The sequence below is a fragment of the Anguilla anguilla genome, chromosome 4 (genome assembly GCF_013347855.1).
Source record: "Anguilla anguilla isolate fAngAng1 chromosome 4, fAngAng1.pri, whole genome shotgun sequence".
In the NCBI taxonomy this organism is placed as follows: Eukaryota; Metazoa; Chordata; class Actinopteri; order Anguilliformes; family Anguillidae; genus Anguilla; species Anguilla anguilla.
This window is the reverse complement of record NC_049204.1, coordinates 34268658-34289056: the sequence shown is the minus strand read 5'-3', so window position 1 is coordinate 34289056 and position 20399 is coordinate 34268658. Positions and strand designations below refer to the sequence as shown.

The 20399-nt window shown below is 45.3% G+C and overlaps 1 protein-coding gene across 1 annotated transcript in view; it reads right to left on the bottom strand.

The window, feature by feature from the left end:
• Nucleotides 1-17789, bottom strand: part of LOC118225440 (kinesin-1 heavy chain) — a 29650-nt gene extending 11861 nt beyond the window's left edge. Inside the window, exons 1-7 of the mRNA XM_035413840.1 lie at nt 17399-17789; nt 3621-3708; nt 2499-2572; nt 2167-2271; nt 1906-1954; nt 1578-1633; nt 1213-1300 (exon numbers count right to left, since the gene is read on the bottom strand). Coding sequence (XP_035269731.1) covers nt 1213-1300; nt 1578-1633; nt 1906-1954; nt 2167-2271; nt 2499-2572; nt 3621-3708; nt 17399-17524 — 586 coding nt within the window. The 5' untranslated portion in view covers nt 17525-17789. The remainder of the gene's footprint in view (nt 1-1212; nt 1301-1577; nt 1634-1905; nt 1955-2166; nt 2272-2498; nt 2573-3620; nt 3709-17398) is intronic.
• Between the last annotated feature and the right edge of the window lie 2610 nt (nt 17790-20399).

Genomic DNA, 20399 nt, shown 5'->3' with positions numbered 1-20399 from the left:
GTATATTCTTGGTAACGTCAGGACTACCCTGGGCAACAGCATGATTTGAAAAAATATGAATTAATCAGTGGGAACATGCCAGTCTCCGAGGTTATTAACAGAGCACAAACAGCATGTACAATACAATTTGCAAGGGCAATATACCTCACATAAGATAAAACTTCACAGGACAACAAAAAATGATCTCCCCCCCTCCCCAAAAGTGAACATTCAACACCGATATATTGACTACTGCTCCTAGTGTCTTTTGAAGTCTCTTGTTCTGCTCTAGTGAAGAGTTTGAGCCCATACTCATAGAACATCACAGAGCAGGAATACTGACCCAGGATCAGGGCTCCCCTGTCCATAGCTCAACCGTATCCTGAGCTAGAGGACAAAACTTATCCCAGATCGATGCTCCTAATATGAGACACTAAATGAACACTGGGCCTGGCCACCGTCCACAACAGAATTTCTCCAGTTTCATCAGATTTCTTGCTTTTTCACCAATAAACTGCAGTCAATGCAAACCACAAGTTCCATAGAACTGAGGTCTGGAGAAACCACAGCCAGTCCTTCATTTATTTGTTAATTTTTGGTGCCTGTGCATCATTTACTTAAATAGTGCACCATTTACATTATTATGCAGGAATGTACATTTTTAGCCAAGCTCGAGCTTCTTAGCCAGGAAGACCGTCCTTGAACCACCAGCACAAATGGTGCTAGACAGACACCAGTAAATCTGTGTCCGTCCTTTAAATATTACAGCTTCTTGAGCTCAAGAAACTTTGCTGAATGGTAGTGATGAGCAGGCCGATTCTGCCAGAATCACTCTCAATCATTCCTTGGGTTACTTCCCACACCACTTTTCTCTAAAATGCTCTCACATTCTCTTCCTGGAAAGGTAGCGATACTTCCATTAGCTTTGAACTTCCACATAATAGACGATGCTATGCTCTCTCTTTTGGACTACCTTTTCCCTCAAGTAATTTTCATCTTTTGTTCACAGGCCACCATCTTCCTGTACCCTATATTCACGGAAATACTCCCAAGGTGATGTCTGCGCAGTGGACAAATGTTGGTTTCACAGTGAGGTCCTTCGTTTAGCGTTTTATGAACCGTTCCATGGAGGCAACCAAATGCAAACGTAACGCTACCTGCGAAGTCAACAGACGCAATTCCTCTGGTTTTTCCTGTAGCAGGAAACAGGAAATGAGGCGTTTGATCACTTACTGGTCACGGCCACGTGTCGGTTAGACTTTCCTTCGTCGATGGTGTCCATGACCTCCTCAGGGCTGCAGACGAAGCGCTCAGTGCACCCCTGAGACCCACACAAAGCTCTTAGGTTGCACAAAACGCCAACTTCCATTTGCCTAATTCAAAATGCGCCATTTTGCGCCAGCGAAAAATCAATAGCGGCAGGCATTTATGTGTACTTAGGCAACCACTGAATATGCAGTGCCCAATTTACACTAACAAGGGAGCCTGCCTTTTTTTTGCTAGCGAGTGCATTTTACCCAGGGCTTGCTACTGCACACGGCGACAGTGTTGTTCTTACGTTTTATTGCGGTTTGTTTGGTTGAAAATTGATGCCTCACCTTAACGTAGGGGACTCTGTTTTTGTCTTCGTGTACTGACAGGTTAGTCTTTGACACTGCAAGAGAGAATCAGGGTCAATGCAGGAAAGTGCTGATTCAGAATTTGCAATGAATATCACATTTTTGTACAGTTACAGTCATTAAGACGTCTGCTGTCACCCAGTTTCGAAGTAGGACTCGGGGAAGAGAATTCATCTTCTGCGGTTTAAAAATTCTGCATGCCAATGCAAATTTGTCTATTTCTGTGCCACTTAAATTGTGAAATATCCAGCTGTTATGTAACTACATCAATTATCTGTACCAACACCGTGGAGCTACTGAAACTCACCATCCAAAAGGTCCCTAATCTTGTCCAAGTATATTTCAAAATATGAAACCTGCAAAGCAAATTCAACTCATTAGCAAGAAAACCACTTTCAATAAGGTTCCCATCCAGGGCCAAACATCTCTCCCAATTACCCCAAGTTATTTTTAGAGGGCAATTCCATGTGACTGTGAATATTTTGCCGGGATTTTAAATGATGTTTAACTGGACTTACTAAACGACAAAAACATCTTCATATAAATGAATATGAAATAGAATGCACACCTTGATATGAAACTCCAGGTTCTCATCCATGGAGTAAATGTAGTTAAAAATGTCTTGCACTATTCTTGGGATGATTCCCATTCCGTCCGGATCATGGAGGTTACCCTACGTAAAACAGACAGAAGGATATTCAAACAGATCGTAAGCGACTGCGTCACTTTTATTCACAAAACCTCGACAAGAAATATAACCGAAAACATAGACCGTTCACATAGAGAAACTGGTAGGCCAGTGCAGCTCACATGTGTTGTAACTTTCATTGACAATAATTAATTTTGTAATAAACAAATAAGAAGTTTCATATTTAGTGCAATATGATTTAAGTGCGTTACCTCCATTGTGTGCGTTTTACCAGATGAGGTCTGCCCATAGGCGAATATCGTTCCGTTATACCCCTCAAGCACATCTGTGGAGAAGACAGAACACAAGCTTTCAGAAATCAAACAAGCATCACCGTAAGTAGTAATTAGTACTCCTAATTCCTGCATTAAAATGAAGGCATATTGAGGAATTGATCTGGAGCTGGAAGAAGGGGACAACTTCAGGGAGACTTTTGTGGCTCAAAATGTCCCAGTGAGAGTCACCCTTCAGGCAGCATCTTGAATGCATTTTGGGACTGCACTGTAACCGCCAGCTTTTGTGGCTATGTCATCTGTAAAATGTTAACTAAAATTACAGGTTCCAAAGGGATCTAGACTTGTCTTATAATTTCACCACAGCCAGAAAAACATCTGTTTTTGCAGGATTTACAGCAGCTAAAATGTATTCTTAATCCATGATTTAACCCAGACTTAGCAATGCATCTGTTCCAGAACGTTCACAGAGCACTGCTTTATACCGTTTATCTCACCACTGCAAAGATTAATAAAGAGTGACTATGAGTTTAATGTACAATTTGCTGGCTTTTCGAATTGGCCCTGTTTTTGGACACTGTAATGACTGTGAGCAGCTATGATTTGTGTGTGTGTGTGTGTTTCTTTCCCCCTCAATATCCTTGGCATTTCTTGGAATCTGTGAGATAAAGTACAATCATGCAAAAAATGTCCCAGTGAGCCAGAGATGCTCATGGAAAGCACAGGCAATAAATAAATATGAGGGAAGATTAGCTTTCTTCTCATTTACATATTTGAATATGTAAATTAGTATTTCATACATCTCCAGTGGTTAGACATCCTCCAGTGACTTTGACGGTGTTTACACCAACTAAAGTTGCGGTTTGAACCAAGCCTTGTTAGCCAGCTGTGAGCAGGAGTCCGCCACAGAGGGGCATAATTGGCCACCGGGGAGTGTGTGGGGGTTTGGCCAGGGCACACCGGTTTCTAACTGCAGACTCTTCAGCTGATGGGCGTAGACCAATCAGAGTCCTGACCCCGCCTCCCAGCCCCCGCGCTGTCAGGAGATGTGCGCATGCTCCTGGGGTAATGCCAGCCCACATCACCCACAATGCATCCTACCTTTGACAATCTTCTGGGCGCAGGCGTTGTACACTTGCTCCTGTGTGGTGCTGGACTGGAAGACTCGATCGAACATGTACGGTTTGGCCTGCGCAAGGAAAGAGGGGGAGGGGGGGGGAGGAAAGGGAGGGATGGAGGCAGAGAGATAGGGAGGGAGAGAAACACCAGATTTTAGAGGCAAGCATCAATACATCAGCAGTGGCAATACAGACACAGGGCTTCACTGTGACGGCCTTGTTACACTGAGCAGGGCACACCTCTCTTGTGCAACACTGAGCCCTGTGAGCGCGCTAACATGCATAATGCTCACTTCCCCGGCAACTTCCTCCTCTCGTCCAAATGCTCTTCAGCCTTCTACTGTAAGTTTGGAGCGAGAGTCGGTGCGGAGGGAGCAGATATTCCACCAAACCAAAATAATTACCAATAAGAAAGCGACCCACACTGTACGTCCGCCCGCAGACACAAAACACCGACTGCACAAAGGAAGCGGGGCAAGAAAAACGGCTCATAATTAGGTTTGACTACGCCTGGAGGGAAGCACGAATTAGAGACCAATTAGATTTCCTGAAATACGGCATTACGATAATGACCTGCCACCCACCAGCTCAGGGGACCCGGCAAACCAAAACAGCCTCTTCGCTCCGTCGGGCCCCGCGCCGCAGAGAGGCCCGCCGGCTGCAGAGCATGCTGGGAAGCTGTGATTACACAGCGTGTGTGTACCCCGTTTCATTATCTGCCCCCCCCCCCCCCCATCAAAATCAGGAGGTGAGGGATGGGCTCCCTCTTCCCAGTCTTTACCGTCTATGGGCGGTGGGTGAGAGCGGTTGGGAGTAGCCGTCGAGAGCGATGACGCACATGAGAAAGACGCCGGGAGAACCACCGGTTAAGAAACCAGAAAGGCAAACGCCCTTTTTTGGGAGGAAAGGACTTTCCATTAAAGCCCAAAGCACTTTATCTGCGATTCATCGTGCGATTAGATGGTCCTCCATTATTAATATACGTAAAGGATTACGCAGTACCGCCGTTCTAAGTGTCTCTGCTTGCCTAAGTGGACAGCTGTGCACTTTCACCATCCAGGCTAAATGTAGTGTGAACACCCGTCCAGTTTAAGAACATCCGTTTTCAGCCGAAAGCTACTTAGTTCACACCGGCCTCTCTGCCACAGGGCTGATCATGCAGAGACCAGCACTGGGCTTCAGCTCAGAGGGGCCCTGTGGAGCAGCTGGTAAGCCCCTCGGGAGGGCATGTTAAGGGAGCAGCTGTCCGTCCCCACCCTGGTACCACCGCACTCAACAACCCACCCACCCACCCTGGCATTCTTCAGCCACACCGCCGTTCTTCAGCCACACTGCCGTTCTTCAGCCACACCGCCGTTCTTCAGCCACACCGCCGTTCTTCAGCCACACCGCCATTCTTCACACCGCCATTCTTCAGCCACACCGCCGTTCTTCACACCGCCGTTCTTCAGCCACACCGCCGTTCTTCACACCGCCGTTCTTCAGCCACACCGCCGTTCTTCAGCCACACCGCCGTTCTTCAGCCACACCACCATTCTTCAGCCACACCGCCATTCTTCAGCCACACCGCCGTTCTTCAGCCACACCGCCGTTCTTCAGCCACACCGCCGTTCTTCAGCCACACCGCCATTCTTCAGCCACACCGCCATTCTTCAGCCACACCGCCATTCTTCAGCCACACCGCCATTCTTCAGCCACACCGTCATTCTTCAGCCACACCGCCATTCAGCAGGGTCCGTAATGCACGCATGGCAGCGCTCCTGGAACCCAGGATATTTCCTCAACAGCTCTGACCTTAATGGTCTGTTCACTTCTAGTTTCGGTTTAGGGTTGGTGCCCGTGTGGTCCAAATCCCATTCAGTTATTTGCAGACTTGCTGCCTCAGTGTGCAAGGCCAGCCTTAACGTGAGCTCCATTATGATTCCAGTATGGAGCAGTGAGCAGAATAAAATGGCCCACACTGGAGGTCATTTCTTGCTCAAGAGAATGCTGGGAGAGGTCAAAAGGATCTGGAATCTCATCGTGGTGAGAGAGCTATTCTCACAGAGGAGCAGTCACAAGCGGCACAGTGAAGAGGAATCTGCCAGGCAGCAGAGACTGTACCTCACGCCTGCAACAGGCTGTGAGCGGGGCGGGGCGGGGCGGGGGGGGGGGGGGGGGGGGTGACAACAGCGGTCTAGGCTCTGTGAGACCCCCCCAAAAACGCCAACCCTCCTCATCAGGACGGCAGCAGAAGTAAAGAATGCTTTCTGCCCCCACCCCCCAGCTCCTGACTCCCAAACCTCATGCAGCTCAGCTGTCACCCTGACGTGGACAGCCGCCGTTTTTCCAGAGACACAAAGACAGTGGCGGCTGGCTGCCACAGGGCCCACACAGCCACCCTGCTGTGGATCAGCTCGACGGTCAGTCTCTTCCCCCAACTTGCCCAGGCCAGACCGCTCCCCGAACGTCTGTCAGAGGAACACGGGGTGCGGCCTCCGGCACCTTCGAAAAAAATCTGCTTCCTTTGTACGCGCCCAATTTTTTACACAACCCTCGTCCCATTGGCCTGTGATTTCTCCTCACTCTATTTGAGTATAGCAATGCTCGCAGCCCAACCCATGGGCCTGCATTAGCTATGTGTTCAGAGCGCACAGAGCGACAAATGCGTTGTGCCAATCAACCGCTAGCGGCTGGCATCGGGAGCCGCGCTCCGTCTCTACTGGGGACAGAAACATCTCCTCAACGGCTCAACTTCACGCTCTCGCTGCGCCTGACCGCTCGGAGGCCATCATTAAATTCTGATTTACAAAGCGACGGCATGGGGAAGTCGGTACACTGGCCCCTCTGAAGAAAACAGGACCAGTCTGTGCTGAACCCACCTCTTCCCAATTGGTAAACAGCCACTCCATTCAAAGTCAAAGGGGAAGTTCAGAGCTGTATAACTAGTTAATGTTTTGACAGACATCGACCGCACACAAATTAGAAAAACAGCTCTGTGAAGAATATGGAAAAGTCAGACTGGGCAGAACAGTCTGCATAATGAATAAAGGTCATAGTGTAATGGCAGCGCTGTCCTGGCTCTTGTCATGGACAGACCCCCTAAGCCCATGTGTAAATGACTAAGATGAGCACAGCACAAAGACTGTACATTTTTCTACTTGGTTTAGATCAGAAGAAAAACCCCAAATAACCCCTCTGTGACTGAAACAGCAGGATGTGTGACTAACGTGACATCTCCACCTGGAGACCATAGTGAGATCAGAGTTTTTGAGCAGCTGAACTGAGCCCAGTTGAGCGCAGTCCACATCGTACCATATGGACACAGAATGAGCTGCAGAACTGACCCAGGTTCAGTGCAGGCCACCAGTTCCATTCCACACCGGTTATAACCTGCTGAAAAGACCATGCTCAGTGCAGGGCAGTGCCACACCGTCCCAGAAACCATGCTATAAAGCCCACCAAACTGAGCTGGGTTCTATGCAGGTCAGCACCAACTTGCCCCGAACACTGTGCTGTAACCCGCAGCACTGAGATGAGTTCTGTCAAGGCCAGCACCAGTTCATCCCAAACACTGCGCTATAACCTGCTGAACTGAGCTGGGCTCTATGCAGCTTCACCCCAATGACTGTGCCAACAAGGCTACATCCTGCTCAGCCGGGGAAGAGTCTCTGGTGACATCATCAGCTGACCTGGCAGTCACAAGACACAGATCCACGGCAGTGGCAAAGGCACCAACTCCCAGGGGCGGGGCAGCCAGCCTCCAGGGAGGAACACATCCAGCCCAGGACACAGTCCGCATCACCCAAAGAGCAGGTCAACTCCACAACCTCGCTAGCTAATCAACCGTAAGGCCAAAGCACACGCCCAGAGTCTTTACAGACAGCCCTGTCATTACGACCCACATGGGATCGGTGAGCACGTCCATGACATCATTTCCGCTCAGCAATACTTCTGAGAAACCATGCGGACACCGACTGTATCATATAAGGATTTGCCTAACATTTCCCTCGGGTCTGCACAAGTAAACTAAAGCAGGACCTGCTTTGTTTTGCTCCAGGCTGCCAATCACAACCACCAAGGGGTACCGAAGAATGCGTCAACAGGTAATCAGCATACAAAAATATGGAAATTTCCATCTGCCATGGCTACAGCGTGAGTCTCGGTGCCCCTCCATTAAGCTGCCAATCAGGCATGTTTATACGGGGGTATTAGAGGAAGAAGGTTGTAATCCTGTTCATTCAGGTTTGATTATTCACCTAGGGAGGCCGGCCCCCAGCTTTGAGACAGTTATTGGCAATAAAAGGACATTAATCCCCACAAATTCAAAGCTTTAAATGCACCTGCATTGCACAATGCAAGGCAATAAATAAATAAATAAATAAATAAATAATAGCAGATGAACAGCCAGGACTGCGGACAGATCAGGGGAAGTAATTTATATCTCATTGGTCTAATCCCATTTGAACCAATTTGGGTATGAAATGCGTTGCATACAGACTTTTATGCACCCATTCATGAGCTTGTAATTGCTTTTTCATATGGGTGGGTTTATTTGTGTTGTTGTCGGCGTCTTGAAGAGCCAGGAAAACCAGGTAGGCCAGCAAACTAAGGAAATTTTTACTTGATAAAATATAATCACAGAAATCTGAAGACAAAGAGTGCGTAATCGGCATCAGCCTTTGGTCAGTAATTGCTTGGATTTAGCCACCTCATTCCAGAAATTACTATGGCATGAGGTGGGCCCAGCTGCTGGCTATCCCAAAGCTGGAACTCGACAGGAAAGCAAATTCGTCTCAGTTACCCTGTCTCGCAGTTCACTGCTGCAGTTCACGAGACAGCAGCCAACTGACACCCAAACATTAAGGGCTTGCTGCCTGCAGCTGTCGCTCGGCGGACGAAGCTCTCACCGCTGACATCACTTGGACGTCCGAGGTAGGGACAGTGACAGCGACATTCAAGACCTCATCAAAATGGCGGAAGGTGTAAGGGCGCCCCTCCAGGACGGAGTGAAAAAAAGAGGAGGCAACACATGATGGGAAAGGCAGAGCCCTCCTCTGTTCCTCTTTTCCCTTCCCTGTCTACGGCGTGACAGCAGACTGCAGCCGCCACTCTGGAGGGGCCCGGGCTCACGGCCCACTGTCTGCTGCTGTTCAGAAGCAACAGCGCGCGCGGCAAGCAAGCTGCCGGGGGATCCCAGGGTACCTTCTGCTCGCCCCAACCGCCCTGTGGGGAAAGGCAGCCGGCGAACCTGTGTGTGTGTGTGCGTGCATGTGTGTGTGTGCATGTGTCTGTGTGTGTGTGTGCGCGCGTGTGTGTGTGTGTGTGCATGTGTGTGTGTGTGTGTGCGTGCGGCAGTTGGTGAAGCGGGAGGTGTCAATCGGTCTGTGCCGGCGCATCACCATGGAGCAACGCCAGTCCCAGTGGAGACTGGAGGGGTCGTCTCGCATTACGATTTCCAGCAGCATTGATTAATCGGGCCGGGCAGAGCTGCTCCTCCATCGATATTCAGCCCAGAGGCAGCAGTGAGGAGAGCGGCCATTCTAATCGCTCCCAACTCCCACAAGCTCTTACTGCATTCTTCAGCCATCTAATTATCCACGTGGCAACTTTTCTGGGTTGACCATTCTAAGAATGGGGGATATTTGAAATGCGGAAACAATTCCGAGCTAAAAGACATTTAAGGGGACTGCTCCACACTTTCAAAATGCCAACATGACTATCGCATCATGAATATCATCATGCATGCAAAACCTCATGCTATACAGACATAACCTATCCTATATTACACATGTACAGTAAATGAAAATTCTCTCTTTTGTTCCATTTCACCCTAATAAATATGAGCAGAAATGGGGCCGCTGGCCGGATCGTCTTGCTAAGGAACGGTTCTAGCGCAGGTATGGGCCCCATGGTTCGGTAAAGATAGCTGTACCATGACCAACTGTTTCGGCTGGCAGGGAGGGGGGAGCGTCTCATCACTCAACAGCCCACCTAGTAGGCGATTGGGCATCTGCAAATCAATCTGTTCAGTGTCTTCCTCCGACTCGTGTCTGTGGAAGTCTGACTTACAAACTGCGGAGTGATAACAGGCTTTAAGGCTTTGCCAATAAACACTTATTAGATATGACTGGGCATTCCTAATCAAGGAGAAAGGGGGGTATAAATATATATAAATACAGCCTCAACTGGCAATTAACAGGGTCCAAGCAGTATGAGGCAATGGCGCAGTATGAATTAAGTAGAGAAAACAGAACTACTGCGATGAATGAAACTATATCCCAGACTTATTTTTTTTAAAAGGTATAGTAAACATACAGAGCTGAAAAGTTAGCAAAACTGACATTCGTAGAACAGTTAAATTGGCTCCATTCAGCCTCACATCGATGGATTTGCATGAAACCTGGAATGAATGTGTCTGGTGAGCACGTTTCACAGGATTTGTCCAATCACAAGCAAAGTTTTAAAGTAAATAAACAACCCATGCCACACTCAATGGCAGTGATTGTAACCAAATGTGGTATTTTGAATAGAACTTGGCCCCATAGCATGCAGAACCAATTACATGACATTTGGTCCATCCAATCATGAGATAAATAATTTTGCATGTGTAGCACTGCCTGTGGGTTTAGGTTGGACTGCTATTGCATACATGCTTATCTAACAGCCGTTAATATCAATACTCAGTTTAATAACAATCACTGTTCATGGAGTTACAGCCATTTTACTTTTAGGCCAAACCTTTTTTAACTTCACTGGCTAACTTCTTCAAAATGGAAAAAAAAAATGTAATCTGTGAAGAGAACCTCATACATGTTTCTGGCCAGAATTGGTGGTAATGGGTCAAACAATGTCAGAGAAAAACTAATAAATTAATGATAAGCGTATTAGCTAAGCTCTAGATCTCACTCTAATCATCATTAAACACCATTCTAATGAATTAAAGAAACAATCCTAATACTTACCAAATACAACTTGGAAACTAGATGGCTGGTAACATTTCAGCCTTGAAGAACTAACCGAAGATGGGGAAGTCACTCCTAAACTAACCTTGAGTGAGAATATATTTCATTTTTAAACATCGCTCACAGGGATGAAGTTAATAAAAATTTTCTGAATGTCTGCAGCAGCTGAAGCAGTCAAATCATACTGCAACCAAGCCTCACAGCCAACAGAAGTCAGACAACGTGAATGGAAACTCAGCTATTTTCCGTTCAAGGCCACGCAGTGATATCTTTTTATATGCACGAACAATGCCGCTAGAATGGTAACATAAATAATACACTTGCGCTACGGTGGAAAACTTTCAGTTGAAAAGCTTCACACAGAGCAACAGGGACCCTGTGGTTTCCCCAAGACACTGCATCCTTCTAAAGTGCGACAGAGGCATGCAGGACCATAAGCGGTCACCTGAATCCAAGACAGTATCTCAACACAAGCCATTCACCAGCACTGGGAATCAAGGGTTAAACTGAGATGCAGAGAGTAATCCAGGCAGTGTACCCAGTCCAATGAAGTGGTCATCCTCTGACCCACCGCTTCAGCATCTGGGCTCCTCACCCATCCCCACCCACGAGCATTCCTATCTAATGCATTAATTCTAGCAATCACGGTTTGGTTTACAAAGTTCACTTTCCATGTTAAATGAACAAAATTTCTTTCTTTTAACACACCAGTTGTCTTTTCCCTGCCATTAGCTGCACAATAATCTTCCAGACAAATAAGAGAGGCTTTGAAAACTTTTCAGGTGATTAGCTTTGGATTTCAATCAAATAATATTTAACTTTTTAACACTGCTTGGACATTCTCAACATTGTTTCATTCACTGTTGTTATTATGTAAAATCTTATGCGAATTGTACACCAAAATGAAATGAAATGAAATGAAATTAAGGTTTAAAAAAAGCGTAATTAAATATAGTTCAATGTTGGGCCAGCTACAGCGTATTCTCCCTCTTCCAGACTAAGCCGTACTCTTGAATCGGGTCCTGACAACATCACCATCTCCTCTTCCCGTGTCTCTCCTATCTGTGTGATCTACTGCACTTGGGTCAAATGGTTTAAGTTTGCCTGGACAGCCACTAGGTTCCAGCACTCTTCTGCTAGTGCGTCTATTGTATTAAGTCTATTGAGCCTACCGTTTGTAGGAGTGGTATTGGCATACACAAACCAGACTTGATCAGAGGCAGCTGATGTCGGTTGGATCTGCAGCATCACGGAGGAAATCGTGGAAGAGGTGGTAAAAATAATTTCTCATGAATTTTTGAAAGATCCAGCAATTAGCAGGTGGACCAGATCCATATATATATATATATTTTTTTTTTTTAAATCCCAAAGTTACCCAGACAAAATTTAGGCTAAATGCAAAATTGCAAAACTTACCACCCCTCCTTCCAACATTAATCATGATATTTTATGGTTTTATATATAATTAATGTAACTGGTACCGTACAACCTCAGGAGTTGTATTTAGGTGCTTAAGTGATATTACATGATTGCTGGCGTGAGATTGCCAGTCAAGGCAGTGTTGCACATATAACTTGTCAAATGTACTTTTGTCTGCTTTTTAAAGCCATTATGAGCAAGACAGTCTACAAAATGGATGTGTAATAGAATTAACATAAGTTAACCTCCATAGCAGCCCGTTGTACTGCACATTTCCTACTGCCTACTTTTGCACAGGAAACCAGCACACCCAACGCAGCCAAACAACCACCCATTAGGTTCCTCAGAATCCGTGGGATCAACAGAGACCCTCCACATAAGAGAGAGACATGCACTCACACCATCATAAGAGCAGGCTTGATCCTGTTCACTGCCTTCAAAGCAAAGAAATGAGGCACATTCAAAACTTCTGTGTGTGTGTGTGTGTGTGTGTGTGTGTACAAACCACGCCGTGGTTGAGCAGGAGTTTTCCGAGACATGCAGTATCATGCAATTCTCCATTTGCAGGATAATTGCAGCTGAGGGAAAGTCTTTAAATCATTCCGGTCCACAGACTTGGTCACTGGAGCAGAAGAGTCTTACATTGGAGGGGGGATGGAGAAATTGAATACTGATAAGACTTCTTGTTTACAACCATGTCCACCTGCAAGGCTTGTAGCTCAGATACTGCGGCTCACTGGGCAGAAACATGGGAGCCTGAAAATGGCCACCACCTCTCTGTCCGCTGTCTGAACCAGAGACAGGCTCCCGGCCTACAGCTGACACGAAGCAGCAGGAATCCACCCTGAACCGCCAGATTACCAACCCCACACACACACACACACACACACAAGCGCACGTACATACACACAAGCATGTGCGCACAGACACAAGCGTACACACACGCAGACATACACACACACACACAAGCGCACGTACATGCACACGAGCATGTGCACACAGACACAAGCGTACACACACACACGCACACGTACACACACACAAGCGTACGTACATGCACACAAGCATGTGCGCACAGACACAAGCGTACACACACGCACGCACGCACGCACAGCCCCAACCAACCAACAGCACTGAAGGTCAGTCTCTGGTTGGTGGAGAGGGCAGGGATGGGCAATCCGTTTCCAGGAGAGACGTGGAGGGATTACCCGGCAGAAGCAGCCCGCTACATGGAGGCCCAGGGGTTAAAAAGAAACACTGTTATTAAATCGGCAGCACCGGCTACTGAACAATGGAAGACGCCCAGAAACCACAATCTACGTTCACTACAACAAAGGCTCCAGCCCAGGCTGCCGCTAGCTGCACACCACTTTCCCTGAGCCCTGGACATAGGAAATGAGCTAATGCGTTTCTATAAAAAGACATGGCTGAACAAAGAGATATTCCACTAGTTACTGGCCTGCACCAGTTAGCCTATATCAGCCTTAAACTGCCACCGCTCTTAGGATCAAACCGAACCAGGGACAGCAAAAAAGGCCCATGTCAGAGTCAAATGGGGCACACATTTTCATTGCATAAACAGACACATCTTAAGAGATGTAAATGAAGATGTAGAGATATTCCACTTATAGCAGTTTCCTTAAACTAACAAGATTTTTTATTTTATTTTTTATCTAGCTCTTGGGGCTGAACACTCAAATTCTAGCTTGCCACGCCACAGCTATGGCCACTGAAATATCACTTAACGCTTTCTCTCTGTATGAAGTATGAAATGAGATTCAATGGACACTGGAGCTCAAGCCATCATGGAAAACAGAAATGATATGACAGTATGGGACTTTGCATTCTGCCCAGGACAGTGCAAGATGCGCTTTCATGCACTCATAAATTCAACAGCAAAAGAGCTTTAAACAGTCGAATACCACTTAACGAAACACAAAATGACTCCCAGATACTCACCGATGCAGTATGTAGTGGTACTTTAAAGACAATTTATGAGTGCCAATTAAACTTGTGCTGCGATGCCTAGAACGCAAGAATTTATTACCAGTGCTCTTGCCATGTACACATTTCTATGGTAATCATGAAGGAACATTGCAAGGATCTACCGTTGGCCATAGGTCAACAAAGCCAAGAGAGGCTAGACCGTGAGTCTGAGGAAGTCATGTGGGAAATGGAAGACGAGTGTACTGGGGGTCATCAGTTTCCTTCTCAGCGTCTCCAAGAAAGCGTAGCTACTGTAACCATCTCAGTCAACACAGACCCAACTTCCTGCCCTACACAGGTAGGGCACTACGTCAACATTCTTTCCATTGAGCACATGTGCTCTTAAGTTCAAAAATTTAGAAGCACACCAATGCATCCTAATGAGCAAATATGCTCTTAAATAATTTTTCCAGTTAGCACACATCAGTTTACAGGAGAAACTGCTCCTAAAATGGCAGCACTGTAGAGCCCTGACAGATCCGTCGGACCTTCATGCAACCGATACGTGCAAATGTGTTGAGGTGGGGTTTGGCCTATTCAGGTGACAGTATCACACCAAATCCACCACTGGTGCCACTTTCTACGCATTCCCTCTGTAATAATTCCATACCCTTGTCTAGTACAAAAAGGACTGTGAATTTTTCCACAAATGTTTGTTTTTACTGAGTAAGAGATTTTGTCAAAACAGCATGCCAAACGATCGCACATCTATCGATCCATAATTACGGTGCCAAGGCTGCATTTTCGTTGTGTGCCTGGGCCATTACCCACATTCTCTGGGGAGGCAGTGTACAGTAAGTGCATGGACTGCAGTGAATACACTTGCAATGCAAGTCTACTTCTCCACAGCAGTAATGCCAGAGGTGAGCGAAAGGAATGGTTACAGGAACGTAAGAGAGGAAAAGGACATAAATCTAGGGTGAAACCATTGTCAGCACACATTTTTCTTATTGTCAGGGAACCCCCTTTATGGATATGATTTCTCTAGGGTTCCTTGGCTGATTATGTTGCAATTTTAAATCAAGATTCAGATTAAAACGAAGACATTCACAAAGATTCTGTCCTCATTATCCGTCAAACCCTGAAGGTGAAGGCAGCTGCCCCTTGTCACCGGCTGGCTCTCAAATTCAGATTAATTATCCCCACTAATTAATAGAAATGAAATATTGATCACATAAGTACAGGCTGTACTTACAGCTCTACTGGAAGAGAAAGCCTCAATAAAGTGACATCACTACTTTAACACTCTGAACTCCTAAGGCCCCTGGTTTCCACAAGAGAGCAATGATGAATGCAAAAATACCATTTCCTTCACAACTATTCAGTGTCGCTAAGCAATCATAACACATATTACAATGCACTGAACCGTGCTGCTGCCGTATTAGCAGATGTGCGCTAGTCACAATTCAGATGTGTAATTTCCTGCAAAGGAAAAGCGACATCTCCATGGCAGACAGTCCGGCGAATATCTCCAGGTTTCACATTTCCATTTTCCATAATTTATTTATTTTTATTTTAAATGCCAAGGGAAAGTTCGTAGAAAAAACCTAAAATAATTTCTAATATTACCACTCCCAATAGTGGCTAGCTACAGTGGCTCAAAACACTTCCTCGACATTGATTCGTATGACTGACGGGACAATGGGAACTGGAATCACTCACGGGGTTTATTCAGTTTGACAGAGGCCGCTCATCACACCAGATCATCTCTGACAGTTTAGCTGTCAGCTATTACAGAATATTCAAATATTCCAAAGACACCGGTCATTTCTATTTGAAAGCAACTCGTGTTTTTTTCTCAGAATAACCGCCTGTTGAGACATAATTCTGGTTTGGAATCATTTGCTCTAAGTTACTATTTACTCGGAGTGTGCCGTCTTAGTTTCTACCAAGCCATTCAAGTTAATTCGACATAACCTTAAGCCTTTTATGACAGCTGTCATCCCTGCTGGCGACTGCGACACAAGATAGATAGGCAAGTCAAGTCAGATATCGCTACTTCACGTCCATAGCTAGCACTAAATTAATGTTGTGGCAAGTTAGCAGACTTTAGCGAACTAAATACATTAGGGTTACTTATATTACTACTGGAAGTAATGCCGTGTGTGTGACCTGTGCTGTCTACCACGGACCAGCAGGCTAGATGTCTAGCTGACGTCGTTCTGAATGAGATCGTTTGCGAGGTAGCAAATTCGCTAGCTAGTGCACAACCAGCAAACGTTGACTAAGTAACTGTGCAACTAATAGTTAACTGAGCTAATATTACGTTAGATATTAGCCATCATTATTATTTAAAATACCGCTCATGACAAATTGTCAAAAATCAAGTTTGTTTTCTCGTTTCTAAAAGACAGACATCGGCAGCTGTACTTAGCAAACGCCACAAAATAAAACCACCTGTTACACACCATCCTTTATAGATAGACTAGTCTAGACTACCTTATTAACGTTTGCTAGCCAGCTATCTAGCTAACTCGGTAAGCTATCTGGCTACCGTTAATGTGTCTGCATGAGCTATCAGGCCAAAGTTATTATAGCAAGCAGTGGTGATGGAGGATATGCGTTGATGGCCTGCAAGCCTTTTGTTTTGAAAAGGACATAAGTAGGCCACGAACATGATCCCGACTCTAACCAAAATAAACTCTCGTGTGAGGTGGCTAATGTAAGTTATTCTAGCTCTAAGAACCATCTATAATTCTCAGGTTTTTACTCTACATAAATAGTTAGCTAGCACTTATACCGCCAAATAAAATAACGTTATTTTGACAAGGAACCAGGGCAGCTTAAACTAGCCACACTAGCTAGCAAGCACACATTCAGATTAGCGCTAGCTAGCGTGTCAAACAGACAGCTAGCTAACTTGCCGTAGGTGGCTAGCAGCAGTCTCGTTGTCCGACTCAGCCCCAGCTAAGCAAGGTTAGCTCACAATAATTTGGTAGTTAACGTTTCCCGGGTTATCTAGTAAGCAATAAACACAGAATATAACTAGTTAAACGTTCGGCAAGTCTGCAGAAAAAGCGTTAGTAGCTATATGGCTAACTAACGTTGACGTTAGCTGACTACTTTCGTATTTTTCCATCAGTAGCTATTCGTTAGCAATCCATAGGCTACTGGCCTAACAAAAATACGCTTTGTATGTCCTAACGTCAAGTTATGAATTACAGACACACTACAAGTTGAGATGTATAATATAGTCAACCATCGTATCTGTGCCGTAAATTAGCTTTTTTTGTTGCTGGCAGACGACGTTATATTTCTAGACAGCCAAGTTAAGCAAGTGTGATGTGTCAATGGGGGTGGACGGCACACAGACACTGCCCTTGCCTGTTTGGCTGGTAACGTTAACCCTCGCTGTAAACCCCGATGAATACCTTTGCTAGCTACTGAAAGCACGGAGCACTAGCCAACTTACTGCGATAATAACGTTGTCCTCCCCTTGAAATTTCGGGATGTATCTGTCACCTCTCATTACTTCTGAATTGTTCAAGGGCCTGAAACGGCACATCACTTTAATGGTGCACTCCGCCGGGTCCGCCATCTTCGCCGAGTTCTGGGATGAAACTCACAGTACCAACTAGATCCTGTTCAGGAACCGCCCTGGCAAAAGCAAACGGAGCCGCACCCCTCTACAGTTGTTCAGTATCGCACAAGCTACCCCTCTGTCGCTTTCTCGGTATTGTGTGTCCCCACTGCTCAAGCGGACAGGAATCACTTCCTCTCCAATATGGCAGCCATGGTACCGGCGGCTCTCGATCTGTGTCGGTAGCTGGATCGCAAACGCCTGGTGACGTCACCTCTGCAGCTAACGGCTATATCATCAGCAACCAGCAACATTCCCTCACTTATCTTGTGAATATGAGAGGGTGTCATCTATCACAGTTTCTCCCCCTCAATTCTTACCCAACACTTCCGTACAGAAGTGAAATTCAGCATTGAAGACTCAGTATAATTTTCCTTCAAATGCAGAGATCATGACTGGATAGCTATATGGCTAACATGGAAAATGATTCAACGCAGACAAAAAGACTTCCGTTTTGTTTCTGAATGGAACTAATGCAGTTCAACGCGGAGTTCACAGTCAGTTCATAATTAAAGTACCATACCTATTTCTTTAATGTAATAAATAGTGAGATAGTACATTGCTATAACATATACATGGGTCATCAGGTCCTGGCTATGTTTTTGGGGGGGATGCAGTGATCATGGGGAGACCATCACATTTGCTTGTCCTATTCTTGTAATTATACATGTCATCAGAGGGTTATTATTAGGCTAATTATGACACACATTAGGTTCTGTGAATGACAGAGATTGATGGTCACCACAGTGCTGATTCATTCCCTGCTCCCATTTTGGTCAAGATCTAAAAACCAAGAAGTGTATCCCAACAAGCTCTGGCCTGTGTTGAAGCAAGAGTTGGGCAGGGAAGAAATAGACAGCTAGTGAACAATGGATGATAACATCTGACAGCCATGTGAATTCTTATAAAGTACATACATTACACATATTTATTGATTTCATTGATAAAGGTTGTTGCAGAGCCCCCTGCAGAAACTCTACTGTAAATAAAGATCTCAGTTGCGAGTTACATCATTCCACTGGAATTCTTGACATCTTGTTTTTCTGGACATGACAGATCACTCCTTTTGCCTTCTTTGTCATTGCAATTGAAAGTGCATCCTTCAGACATAGCATTTGTTACTGTGGACATCTCAGTCAAGTGACAGTGGGCCAGAATGTGTAGTACTAATCCAAGAAAGCAGGGCTGGGCTCTGCATGGTATCATTTTTCTTTTCACCACATAGATGTAATAATGGCAGGCTTGAGCCTTCTGGCCAATCTGACTGGAGCCAATTGGCCTATTTTTTCATGGTGTATGGCAGCACCACATGCACAGTTAGCACAGGCAGACTACAGGCACCAAATCAACCAGACTAGTTGTTCCTGCACGATTCACCTTGGGAAACCGTGGCAGCTAAAACCATCCCTCCCTGGAAGATGCTATGGACAACAATGCAACCATGCAGGGATACTGGCACCAGTTTGCTCTGCCTGGAGTCCATTAATTTCATAACTTGACATATCAAGTCTGACCTGTTTTGTTGGTAGAGGCAAATAAAAACTTTTGAAATTACATCAGCTGACTGTCAAAGAGAAGAGAAAATATTACTGTGTGAAGTAAAGTTATAGGCAGAAAACCTGATGATGTGAAAGTAGTTTCATTTTTTACAATTAGGAAAGTAACATTTTGAAGCCTAACCTATAGATCTGACAGCTCTGTAAATTTGGAAAGACCATGAACGAAACCCAAAGCCTGATTGAAAGTATTTCAATATGGGGGGCTTTTTGTAAGATCCTTGGTCAGATTTCTTGATTGAATAAGCCCCTTTAGGAGTTATGTGCTTCAGTTTCCTTGTGAAACACAAAACATACCTACACTAATGGTGCAGTACAAATATATTCTTGTGCCTCTTTTTCATCAAGGATTACCAAAGTACTTTAAAGGGGGGAAATAATCCACTTTTCAAACATTCACCTTTTCTAAACCTAAGAGAAACAAACAATAATGGCCACTCCTAAGTTTTTTTTTCTTAGCACAAAAAACACAATGGCAATAGGTTGCGTCAATGTTGTAATGTTATACACCTGACAGAAGTGATTTTGTTAGAATGGAAGCTTCAGGTCAGTCATAGGCCCCGTTGTGTTATGAGTATACACCCATGCCTGTCAAAAATGAACTCTTTCTCTTTATTTTGTGGCCAGAATAGGAGAGGAACAAACAGAACTCAAACCGCAGAAACCGAAAACCAGTTCTTCTCAATGTGAAGGTACACACTTCTCTGTGTGTATCAGGTTTCAGTATGCACCAGTAGTTCAATATGTACAGCTTGCTGTGTGTGTGTGTTTACATTTCATGGTGTGTGTATCTGCAAAATTACATATGTAGTGCTCACTGTGAGAACTATTGTGTGTTTGTGCTTCTATATCACTGTGTGTGTGTGTGCCTGTGTTTGTGTGTGGCTCATTGCATATATTGAACCTCAAACCCAGCAGCAGCTGCTGGCACAGAGACTCATTTTTATAACACAGCGGGTTGCGATGCTAACAGGTTGTTCTGTATCCCTGCTGTGCAGAGTATCAGAGGGTCTGTGTCAGTCTGTGACCACATAAAGATACAGCACCTGGGGAGTTTCCCATAATGCAATGCAAATAAGTTTTCTGGGAATTTTTGTACCTGAATTAAAACACATTTAGCAAGGAAACCTTGCCTTTCCTTAAATATCTGAAGTTAATTATAAAATGTGTGGATGGGAAACTAGAAAGACACATCATGCATGATCTCAATTTAACCTTGGTAAAATGAAATGCATTTACAGATACCTGCAAGTCCAACCATGTTTAAGTCTGAATAA